At 37.3% G+C, this 12,449-nt stretch overlaps 3 protein-coding genes across 6 annotated transcripts in view; 1 reads left to right on the plus strand and 2 right to left on the minus strand.

The window, feature by feature from the left end:
- Nucleotides 1–2,869: 2,869 nt before the first annotated feature.
- Nucleotides 2,870–3,786, minus strand: eIF6 (eukaryotic translation initiation factor 6). Its single transcript, XM_028169785.2, has one exon. The coding sequence runs from the start codon at nucleotides 3,657–3,659 to the stop codon at nucleotides 2,922–2,924; it is 738 nt and encodes a 245-aa protein (XP_028025586.2). The 5' UTR covers nucleotides 3,660–3,786; the 3' UTR covers nucleotides 2,870–2,921.
- Nucleotides 3,787–4,801: 1,015 nt separating this feature from the next.
- LOC114239552 (uncharacterized) lies at nucleotides 4,802–10,441 on the plus strand. The gene is made up of 7 exons (XM_028169788.2): nucleotides 4,802–5,120; nucleotides 6,000–6,116; nucleotides 6,665–6,749; nucleotides 7,441–7,586; nucleotides 8,146–8,372; nucleotides 8,946–9,166; nucleotides 9,619–10,441. The coding sequence occupies exons 1-7, from the start codon at nucleotides 4,932–4,934 to the stop codon at nucleotides 9,876–9,878; spliced, it is 1,245 nt and encodes a 414-aa protein (XP_028025589.2). The 5' UTR covers nucleotides 4,802–4,931; the 3' UTR covers nucleotides 9,879–10,441.
- Nucleotides 10,442–10,925: 484 nt separating this feature from the next.
- The window catches only part of LOC114239545 (uncharacterized), a 70,889-nt gene continuing 69,365 nt past the window's right edge, over nucleotides 10,926–12,449 (minus strand). For all 4 annotated transcript variants that reach the window (XM_089729347.1, XM_089729351.1, XM_089729346.1 and 1 more), the window contains one exon: nucleotides 10,926–12,066. In XM_089729347.1, the coding sequence (XP_089585473.1) occupies nucleotides 11,943–12,066 (124 nt within the window). In that variant the 3' untranslated portion in view covers nucleotides 10,926–11,942. The remainder of the gene's footprint in view (nucleotides 12,067–12,449) is intronic.

The following is a 12,449-nucleotide window of genomic DNA, read 5'->3' on the forward strand; positions in this document are numbered from 1 at the left end:
TAGAGCGAAGGAAAAGACGCACAGCGTGGGTGTGGGTGACTCACATGTATTTATTTATTTTATAATATTTTATTATAATTACACTACACAACAACACTACATACTTTATTTTATATCAAAACATTCATTTATCACACAATCATACAAAACATTATTTACACTAAACAAAATAATATTCACAAGCAAAGTCAGGCGATAACTGCAGTATAGCGGCGGCGATATATTTCGCTAGTACATCGGTCGCATTTTTACCGATCCACCGCCACCAGTCGAAATCTGACTTGCGAGCGCGCATCCCGTATTATCTTTTATGTTCTACGCCTTTTATAATTTTAGCTTTTTGTTTCGTGTACCTGCTTGTGTTGCTTGGACTATCTATTTCTTGTGTACTTTCTCCTTCTTTGTATATTTTGTGTTCGTCTTAAATAAAAACTTTCTTTGTGTACTTTTTACTTTTATCAAGAAAGCAAAAGAAGCTTAAAACAATACAATCTTTGACATAGCATATTTTACAATATTGACATCTATAATATAATTTATTTATTGATTCTTAATTTATTAAAACATAATATTCCTACCCAAATACAATTTGTGTTGTTTAATTATACTCGTATTTGTTATGTGTACAGCGTGGCTAAAGTTTGTAATGTTTGTGCCTAAATGAGCTGTTCTGTTGTTTATAAAAGTTTATTACAAGCGGCCATATTTTATTAGCATGTTTAAGGTTTATAAGTTGGCGGTAAATTATCCTATTGTAAGCTGGATTAAATTATTAAAATTATGTTTTAAATATTAAGAATAAATAATTTGGTGGTATATAATTATATAACCGGACCCAAACAACAAAATAAAACAGCGGACTATTTTAATGGTATAAATTAGTTTGTTGATATTTTTAAAGATCTACAATAATTTAGTTTGTACTTTGTTGAAAATCCCTCTGGATTGCATAGTTCAGAATGCAATGCCTCTGAAAAAATACAGACCTAGTACATATACGTAATAAATACTAATAAATTTTACCGTCATTTGAAAGTTTTAAATTTAATTGCATTTTTATTTGAGGTACCTATACTTAATTTAGTGATACTGGCTAAATTTCTGAATATTTATTATCATAATTAGTTACATCATGTTATATTTTATTGTTACACAGTTCAATCTCTAGGTAACCCAATAAAAAATTATTGATTCGTCTGTGAACATTGAGGCTATTTAAAAATCCGCTAGTTTAAATACCAAAGATTTTTATAACGGCATACCTATGTAGTGAAAATGTGTTTCATTTTACATATCTCTTGTGACTGGTTGAAAAGAAAACGTAAATTCCAAGCCTTTTGATCAACATTCGTGCCGTTCCTTCCGTCAATCGAATAAAAATAATTGTTAAATTGTTCTTTGATGTGTTGATACAGGTTACCTGCAGATTAGCAGTGTTTAATCGCGATACTTGTAGAGGAAAATTATTTCAGTAATTTTCAGGGGATTTTATTTCGCTTTATTAAGTATGTAGATTGTTTATTACATCCTTGTAATTATTATTGTTAGATAATTAACTTTGTTTTTAAGTCACATAAAACATCACACCGCTTCGGGACTAGAAGTGAAAAAAAACCTAAGTTCCGCAGCTTTTTCATTTACTCTTTTATCATAATATATTATGACCGTGAAATGTTAATTCTTGAATATACGTAATTTTCTTTTATGCGTTGTTTGATGTACTTCCAGTGCAACGAATGTGGCAAATATAGATAGGCATGAGAGTGTATTGTATTAAAAATAAATTATATAGTATATTATTTAGCGGTTTTATTTCAACATATTTTCATCTACAAAATTTAACATTACGAAAAATCTGATAAAACCGCAGTCACCTGTGGTACACTTTATACTTCACTAAAACAAAATTATTTCATAGGTTTATTTATTCACGCCCAAGCAATCGTAACGGGCTCATAATTTAAGTACCTATTTTGCTTGTTATCTCCATTATTATTTCCGAGTTTGTAAATCTTATTCAAAGTATTATCATCAAAATTGATAAGCAGAAAATTAACAAACTTAAATGTTTCTTGATTAAATTTCAAAAATTTAGTGCTGCTCTTGAAGTCGTTCATATACCAAATATCCAGCAGCTTTAGATATTTCTTCAACTGTAGATTGTGTCATGATTGGTGAAGGGGTTATCAGCATTGGTAGACATTACAAATAGTTCTTGCCACCTTGAGACATAAGGCAAATGTCAATTATAGGCCCTACCCTCATCTTTAGTTCAGAATGTGCATGGTTCCTAGTAAAATAAACAGAATGGTGATATCTATACAACTGGCAGATACATAATGAGACTTTTTTGCTCTGAAAGAATAGTCCTATAATGGTTACAATTGATTAGAGATAGTGGTGGTGATTGAGAATGATTAGATATTAATATAGTAATTCATGCAATACATGCAGTGTGGCATTCATTATGTGATGATTATGAGCCATAGTATATAATGATGAGCAGGTAGTGTCTTCGGCTAGTAGCCCCTTCTGCACCAAATATTTTTAGTTTTCTTTTTCTTTAAGACTTTACTATTATTGTATTTATTATTATTAATAAATAAATATTATATTTATTACTGAGTTGTAGTATCAAGGCGCCAAGGTACTAGAACTCTAAGCCATTAATAATAAACTGAAATGATAATTATCTTTACTAAAAAGCATTTTTTTTATGAATATTTATTATTTTAAATATATTTAAACAAGGTCAATGACTCATTGGTACTCATTATGCAATCTGTCCAACAGAAGTACAAAATCTTGTTATCAGTATTCACAAACAAGTAAATCAAATTGAGTTTTGGTAATCCAAAACAATAGCACAGAACTTATAATGTAATATTTATTAAACATAAGATTTATTTCACAGTTCAATGTTATGACATACTGTCAATGAGCGATGCTCTCATTGTAGATGTGATTGCAGTCGGTTTAGCATCATTTAATTTGAAAACACTCTCAATAACAGAAATCTCAGTTGATGTTGTGTCCAGTCCGCAGAATGCACACCAATCGTTGACCACCATTCCAGCAGCTACGACATCACTGCCTCTGTTAACTGTTCCCGCTACTAAGGGCACTTGGAGTAGCGAAGAGAGTTCATCCTGGTCCTGTATATTTGTCTTCGGGTGTACCAACCCTCCTCGGTTGCTCAACGCAGTGTAAGAACCAACAAGTACGTTTCCCGCTATTGTTTGTCTGAATACTTCGACGTCTAATGTGTCGGCTAATATTTCTTCTGTGTCTTTGTCTAAGTCAGGATGTACAAGTGCTACATAGTCGTTACAGGCTATGACGTTACCGAGGGCACTAAGCCGTTCCTCCACGCGTTGTAATTTCACGTTCTCCGGCAGACTGTTTCTAATGTGTTGTAATTCTGTGTCCGTGGTCGAAGATGGAACTAATAGCCCGTTCTTGTTCCCTACGGTCATTCTACCGATGATTCGGCAGCCTCCAACACTCGCATGTATCACTGGGATGGTCTCCGCTAATTCAGCTTCGAACACGCTGTAAAAATTCTCCGAACCTCCAATCGCGACAAGGCAGTATGTGTTTGTTAACTTACTGAACACTCCCACTTCATTATTATTTTCAAATTGAACGCGAACCGCCATGATTATGCTTTTTCGGTTAACCTTTTCCCTTATGATGTATTTCACAATATGATGCGATTCTTCACGTGGGTTGCGAAAAACAAGCGTCTAAATGAAATTGGATTTGTTTGACAAATTGATAGTTTAATGTCTGACAGTCGAGTCCAGTGTTGCCATAAATTTTCTGTGCATAGATTATACACTTAATATATTTGATTCTGTGGGTCACTTTAATATCAGACAAGATATATTATTTCAATAGAATAGGTATGATAATTCTGTGTTTAGTTTTATGTGTATAGTTTACAAATATTACCAAATCACTATCAGGCCACAGACGGCCAGCCTCCCGCAGAACCCCGCCAGCGCCTGTGTGCGAAACCCATGAAGCGCCCCCTATTTTTACGAATCTTCATGTTTCAATGTATTTTTTATTATTATTTGTTAATTTTGACTTATTGTTTTGACGTAAGCTTTGGGAAACTTGTACTTAAATGTTTTGTTATTTACAAGGTATATGTTACACCTTTTGTAACTCATTATATAACGATACTCCACTACAAAGAATATTTTGTAGTGTATGTAAGTGGAACCTATATAATTTCGGTGGCGGCGCCCTTATTGTCTGGCAGGGGCGCGACCCTGCAGACGTCATTGGTTATTAACACAGGTATCTGAAAAGCGCTTTTTTTTTCAAAAATCGATTCGCACCGATTGTTAATTCGAAGAAATAAAAAAAATAAGTTTGAGCTGTTCTGTAGGGATACTGCACGGTACTATTATAAATATTAATGTCCATATAACAGCTATGAAATTTATGTTTGCTAAACACAGAAATAAGAACCGGGAATTTCAGATTTTATAAAATAACGAAGAAAGAGAGATATGATGCCACAGCTCTTGTAGTAAACATACTTTTAAAAACATAATTTTTTTTTAATGATGATACCAAAGATTGCCTATAATAAGTTTTTAATGACATTAAAAATTTTGGAGAATTTTAACATAGTACGATACTTTTAGTTGATTTGATTACCATGACCTAAAATAGTTTTGCTAAAAAGTTTAAAAGCCAAAAAGAAAAATGTCATGTACGACATTTCACGGAAATATAATGCATAAGTTATCTATTTCTGTTTACGACGTCGATCACACCACCTTGCACCGTTCATCCCAACATCAAAGAGTATCTTTTTTCATTAATAATGATTTGAAATGTGCACTTTCATTTTTAGTGCATTTCAAAATTACAGTAAAAATCAATAGATTCATTAATATGGACGGTTTTGAAAAATGAACAGATTTATAACACGAAATTGCTTCGTAGATTCCAACCAGGCGGATGATTTCACAAGACAAACAGTGCAGGATGTGAGACAGGCAGTCCTCTCATCGGCCTCGCTCAAACCACGAATTCAAGAAGCTTTAGAAAGAATCAATTTTAGATTTCATCGAACTTGCAGCTTCTCCAATATAATTAGAGTTTGTACCAAAATACTTGCATCCGTAAAATATTATACACCACAGAATGAAAATAGTAACAAACGAATTAATTTTATTAAACTAAGTGATTACCTAAAACACCGAGAGCATCTAAAATGACTAAAAGAAGGCACTCGTATACGCCAAATCAGTCTGGCTCTTTATTCACTGTTCGGCGACCGCCTTGAAAGGGACATATTTCTTGCAGGGTGTTGTACCAATTGATACGGCTCTTGGATTAACAAAACATTCGTCTGTTCAATAACACATATTTCTTTCCGTTTTGATTGTGTTTTGTTGTGTGGATTGTCAGAGCCAGGGGGCTGGAATTGTTGAATGACTAACTCATGATTATATCGTATAAAGTTTCGTGTAGGTATGTCTCATGGAAATACTGTTCGGATTGTCGATAAGCCCATTCTCACGGATCGTTTAGAACCCCTGGGTCTGCGGAAGGACTTCGGTTCCCTCTGTATTTTGTACCGTATGGTATTCTATGGGGAGTGCTTTGAGGAATTGTTTGAGATGATACCATCATCTCGTTTTTAGCATCGCACCGCCCTCCATTAGAGTAGAGTTCATCCATACTACCTGGAGCCACTGCGTTCGTCGACAGTGCGTTTCCAGAGGTCTTTTTTGCCACGTACCATCCGGCTATAGAATGAGCTCCCCTCCACGGTGTTTCCCGAGCGCTATCACATGTCCTTCAAACGAGGCTTGTGGAGAGTATTAAACGGCTGACAGCGGCTTGGCTCTGCCCCTGGAATTGCTGACGTCCATGAGCGACGGTAACCACTTACCATCAGGTGGGCCGTATGTTCGTCTGCCTATATGGCAATTAACCAACAAAAAGCTGATTCCCACATTTATTGGCTATAGGATTGTTACGTGAATGAGGCTGAAACCCTGCTGATGTACCGGGGCTGCGACGAGTCCGAGAGTCGGGCCACCATGAGCGTCACAGCCTCGACCTGTTCTTCCACGCAGCAAGTGCCAGTACGATTTTATCTATTTCTATAATGTTGTTATAAAATTCAACGAAAGTGGCTGGATATTTAATAATTTTACAAAAGCAAGCAAAATTATACTCCATTTAGTTGTCTGACCACGAATCAGCCAAATCTACGTTTATTTTTTTTTAAACAGGTTTGAATAGATAACTGAGGTAAGGATAATAATAATAATAAGAATAATTCTTACCTAAATTCAAATAAACAATGGTGTTAGAAATAAATGTCTAAATAGCTAATTAGTTAACATAAATCGTAAAATAGGATAATAAAAACCTTAGAAAATATGGTAGTTTACTTTCATTTAATTAAAATCAAAGTGATTTTTGTTCAAAAAAGCCTTTTTGGCTTGGAAGGACACTTTCAAATCGTTATAACCGATGTGAAGCACAGATTCACCATTTATAAGTGTCGGTAAGGAATTCAGGGTTTGCTAATTTTTAATATACCTAGGTCCGGTATGTATGTAGTATATCGCAACACAAAAATACATTGAGAAATAAAACTTCAATATAACAAACCCACCTCTCTCAGGCGCACCAACGCGACAGAGAGCTCCGGTCGTCGTCACAGCAGACGGACATCAGTTGCAGAATAATCTCTGGGATCGCCTCTCCAGGTAGCGAATCTTCTTCAAATGCCTCTTTTCCCTCCCAACACAAACTTATTGGATTGGTCATTTGTGAGCGACTGGTTTGATAGCATTGAATTCCCGTGCCCATATCAGTCAATCCATCTATACTTTCCAGCTTTTACAAAAAATGAAGATTTCGCGATATATTTGGAGAAGCCCCGATAATATTAGATAAAAGGTCTCATTAAAATGCTGAAACTTGTTGCTGATTACTGTAATACTAATATTCTTACTGCTTAGTGAAATATAATTTCATAATTATTGGAATAGAGTCCCTTACCGTACGTTTTGTTTGCGGGCTGAAGAAAGTGTAACTGTGTTTTTGAGCCACTTCTTGACCACACAAGAAATTAAATATTTTTCTATCGATTCACCTTACCACCAATTCAGAGAATATGTAGTAGAGTAATGGGTATTTAAAAATAATAATTAAATTGCGATAAAAAACATTCACCAATATTAGAGAAATTCAAATTTCAACATTATTCGTATTTACATGTTCACATTTAATGGTTCGTTTAATTATTTTATACTCAACCTTTATCTTTATTTAATCATTACTTAATACAAACACATAAAATGTATGGTAGGTAAATAAAACTCCATTCCGACTGGGTGTCCGTCAGAAACCTTGTTGATTGTCTGGAAAATAATTATTTATTTATTTATTATTAAGTAAATGAAGTGGAAGAACAGCGTTTGCTGCGAGCTCGTATTGCCGATTCCCTGACAGTTTCATCTCCTGCATCTTCTCTGGTACATCCTGCTGGCAGATCCATATCTTTAATAGGATCTGTCTGTGCGTTATTATTGAATAAACAAGTAAGTGCTTAAGATACCTACAATTGCATAGGATCATAGCAATGATTCTATTTAGTGGCAGTGAACAATAAAGGCATTTATGATGTATCCATAATGTTACAATTGTTGATCGAAGATAATAAATTAAAGTATTGCATTAAGCTGAAGTGTTAATATTGATTTATTGTTATTTTTCGTTCGACAAACACAAAGAGTTTCAAGGCTCTACAAAATTGGATCAGAGCTTTGTTTCCATTTTTATATTTTCCTACAAGCTTATACAATTAATACAAATAGTTAATTTGACTTTGAATACTACGAGTTTTCTTGTAATGGTGGTGATTGGCGCACCCTGTATACGCTGGGACGTACACGGACAAGGATTTAGCAGCAATGGACTTAATACAATTTTAGGTAATGCTTTAACAGAATTGAGGATTCTCCATTACCTATTCCGTCCGTTTGGACTCATCACCCTGCTAGATCCTCCTTACCGCATGCTTAGGTATTGAAAAGCAATCCGGACTAAGTCTTAAGGTTGTAAGGTAAGTTTTTTGTAAGAATATGATTCTCCTAACAGGGCACCGTAACTCCTAAAGATGTTCCAAGCTTCACGGGAAGCCTGCGGTCGGACATATGTCGCATTTGTTTTGGAGGAGAGAGCGCCGAGAGACTGGTCAGGCCGTGCGGCTGCCGGGGAACCATCGCCGCTGTCCATCGAACCTGTCTCGAGCGCTGGCTCCTGCAGGCGGCCACCTCGTATTGCGAGCTGTGCAGGCATCATTACATTGTTACGAGGAGTCATAAGTTAGTAGAGCATTTACACGCTATCTCGTTGTGTCTTGTTGTATATCTACAGATGTGCGAGTAAATACTATTTTTACGCCGGTAAAAGTAACGCCATCTATCGCCGAATAGTCGAACGAACATCGAAGGATCTAGTAGCACCTAGAACTCTCGAGAAGTACAACGCTATCTATTGTCAGATGGCGGAAATAATACTAGAGATGTGCGGAATATTCTCGATAATTCTAGGGATGTGATATCGACTATAAAAGCGCTGCAGGGATGGCACGCAGTCAGTTAATAATCGGAACTAATCGAAGCGAAACAGCGAACGGATCACCTGAAGCGAAGCGGACGAAGTGAATTGAGAATTTTAAAGTGTTTGTTGAGTGTTTTAAGAGTTCTAAGTGTTGAATACAGTTTTTAGTTGTACTTTGGTGGAACATTTATTTATCCCGAACCCCAGCGCTTAGCACTATGTTATTAGCGAAATACACTGTAACGATTCCTAAGCGATAGGAAGCCATTAGGAAATGGACACATATATTGAAGACTCGACAGACAAATGACTGGTTCGTAATGCTGGTGACACAGATGGTCCTGGATCCGTTCCATGGCGGAGTGGGCGGTGTCGGGGCAGGGGCGCGCGCTGGCGGCGGACGCGTGGCGCGGGCTGGTGCTGGGCGCGGCGAGCGTGCTGGGCACGGCGCGGGCGCTGCACGCGTGCGACGCCGTGCTGCAGGCGGGCGCCACGCGCGGCGGCGGGGCTGCGCTGGCCGCTAACCTCTTCTCTTCGATTTTGATTGGAGTTATTGGTGAGCGTAAACATAAGGCCCATGCATCTAGGGAGTTCAATTAAGGTTTGGCGTAGATGGGCAGCCTGTCTGATGTTCACTTCCTATCGAGGCTTATGCACTCTTTTTAATAATGTAAATGTCCCTACTCACAGACATATATAAAGCCAAATTGACTAAACGGCTATCCTTAACTCAAAGTGAAGCGGTAAGGAGATGGTAAGCCATAATCCATCATTTTGAGTATTTACTCAAATAATCTCCTTACCATAATTGGCCTACGCAATTCTTCTACTTCCTATTTTAAGTAAATACTCATAATACGTAAATAATTGTGGCCAGGTGATTACAACAGATAAATGTCAAGATTGGATATCTTCTAATATAACATGGACTTAATAAACGGATAAGCTTCGATTAATGTTAGATCTTCTAGTAGATAGAATTATGTAGGTTTCTTGACTATTTCACAGGTGCCTTAAACGGGCTTTTAACCACTTGGATGCTGCTTAAGATTCAAGAGCACCAGAGCTCGTGGAGGGCGTGGCGCGACAGTACTCTGCACGTGCACGTCACCCTCTCCCCGCACCGCTCCCTCCGTGCCTCCCCCCACCTCACCCCTCAAGCATCAGACCAGACCGTGGTAGCCGTTGATAGCTCCACCAGAGATCGGAGCACAAATGTAGCTGATCCATTTATGGTCGCTGTTCCGTATACTTTGCCGGATTCTTGAAAGTCTTAGACAGGAAATTGATTTATATAACAGTTAGTGTATATTTATACTAGATACCATTAGTATTATTTTATCTGTATATTAGAAATTAACAATTTCAGGTTTGTCTTTCGAAAAATATTTCAATAAATTAAATTGCGGCGAAACTCTTTCTAGGACCACCTCATTGAAATGCTCTTTCAATGAATTGAAATTTACATATTGCCTAAGAATACTTCACAAACCAGCGTGAGCAATTCGACTCTACATGTGAGCCGGCGTCAAGTGCGTGGCTGACCTGGCAATGTCCATGTCGATTGTGTATTTTATTCTCGCAACCGCTTTCTTTATAATCGTATTTTACATACTACTACACAATTGTCATATTGGAAATTTTATTAATTGATTCCCACTGCCAAACACAGTCTGCCTCATGAACTACAAGGGTTTGAAACAAGACCATTGAAGATGATTCATATTTGAAGACCAGTGTGCTCAGTGCGAGTTTTTTAACGTTCTCGATAGCGTAAAAGTTAAGCTAATTTTGTATGCAGTTGGAGCAGCGCCCCTAGCGGCAAACGTAAGCAAACGATCCCAGTCCATACAAATATGAGCTAACTTTTACGCTATCGAGAACGTTCAAAAACTCACACTAGCACACAGGTGTGAGATTGTGTTAACGAAATTGCGTTTGCTGAAAATTTGTTATCCATTTAAAGCTCGCGAATGGTCTGTGTCACGTGAGCGTTCAGTGGTTGGTACAGCGAGCCGAGCCGAGCCGAGCCGAGCCGAGCCGAGCCGAGCCGTGCCGAGCCGAGCCGTGCCGAGCCGAGCTGAACGACACTGTAGACTTGGCGCTCGTCGCGAATACGATTCGGTGAAACGGTCAGTGGTCAGTCGCCAGTATAAGGGGTGGTATTTAGAAGAGGCGGGCGCCGGGCTCATCTACTAATGCTAGTAGTATTCATCTACTAGATCTCAATTCAGCAATATTAGTAGGTGAGTACTGAAGTGAAGCCGCGGGCGCAGAAGACTGGTCGCGTCAGTTGGACAAATAAAACACGAATCGAAAAAAAAAAGTTAATTTATTCTTCATTATTAAATATTTATAAATATGTCATACATCATTTTCGTAAAATTAGGCGATTAAGTAAAGCTGCTGTTAAATAATAATAATAATAAAAATGTCAAAATTACGTTAATACATTTCTTCCGAGCAGACTCCGAGGATGCAACTTCCTTATGTGAAAGAATAAGCCAAAGCGATCCTCAAACGCAGTTCAATAACTACAGCAACATTAATCGTTCGATAAAGTTAGTACACGTCTTATAAACTAGAATAATTAAAAATCACATCTTGAGATTATAAAATAATTAGGAGATTCCGAGAGCGCTTGGAGAAACAAGTTGGGCGGACAATGACCGTCAGAACGACGGCCGACTTACAAGTGAAATTTCTCTGGTTCGGTTTAATTAATGTCATTACATTATACATGTTGTTACTGCGGGCCTGGACACTTGCGGGCCACACCACGGAGTAAGTACTTTGATCTGGTAATGGTTTGTAAGTCAGAAGGGAATTAGAATTCGAAAATAAAATGAGATTATGGACAATGTGAGATTATTGTATTTTTTTATAAAGCAATTTTTTATAAGTTGGTTCCTAAATAAATTCTCTTTTCGATATCTGCCATCAGACCCTCCAAAGAAATTTCACTTCAATAAGTTTATATATATAAAAGAAAAAAAAACAATAAAAATCAACAACATACACTCTTTGGACGTAACATAGAATTAGAATAACGTTTTTGTGACACTATCGTTTGACTACACCTCACCAGCGCCGACCCCCGGCCCTCAGCACTCCCGCGCCCTCACACACAAACATCATTGAAACGTGCTTTAGAAATTTACGATTTACGAGTAGACGACAATGAATATCGTGCCAAGAATATTTATTTAATATACTCTGCACGCTAAAGCTTTACTCTAACGGAAAATCGTATAATTTCCAGAATCTAAGTTTGAATGTTTGCATAATATGATCGCGCAGGAATTGAGGTAGAAGGAAAGTTCTGTAGACGATCAGTTCTGATCTTTGAACCGGCGGTGGATGGACTGGACATAGGTGAAGACGCACTTCCAGTCAGGTTTGCGCATCGTCACCATATCTTCCACATCCAGCAAGGGATATATGCCCGCCTTCTCACTGGGAAACAGAATAAATCATTGGTTTTATCTTAGCAAATAGTACCTACGGTCGTTATACTTATAAACTGACTAGCTGTACCCGTTCGGATTCGCTGGGCTTTTAAAATTAACATTATTATTTCTCACCCCCACAAAGATTCTCATCATTAACGCCCCCTCAACTGGTGTAGGGAGCTCAATACTCATATAAATATTAGCCTATCAATTAAGTACATGTATTTTCTACATGGATACCAAGTTTCAAGTTAATCGGATGCATGGTTCGGTAGTTATAACGAAACATCCGTAAAAACCAGTGTAGATTTATATATTAGTATAGCAGTTATTCAGCCAACGAGCATTGAGTGATATTGAGACTTCGTACCCTTGGTACTTTAGTGT

This window comes from Bombyx mandarina, chromosome 08 (assembly GCF_030267445.1).
Source record: "Bombyx mandarina strain Sakado chromosome 08, ASM3026744v2".
NCBI lineage: Eukaryota > Metazoa > Arthropoda > Insecta > Lepidoptera > Bombycidae > Bombyx > Bombyx mandarina.

Excerpts from the sequence above, each read along its gene's own strand:
- eIF6 (XM_028169785.2), bottom strand. The coding sequence starts at position 3,659 with ATGGCGGTTCGCGTTCAATTTGAAAATAATAATGAAGTGGGAGTGTTC.
- LOC114239552 (XM_028169788.2), top strand. The coding sequence starts at position 4,932 with ATGAACAGATTTATAACACGAAATTGCTTCGTAGATTCCAACCAGGCG. Across the intron at positions 6,117-6,664 it reads CTTCCACGCAGCAAGTGCCA|GCGCACCAACGCGACAGAGA; the intron begins GTACGATTTTAT and ends CACCTCTCTCAG. Across the intron at positions 6,750-7,440 it reads CTCTGGGATCGCCTCTCCAG|TAAATGAAGTGGAAGAACAG; the intron begins GTAGCGAATCTT and ends TTTATTATTAAG.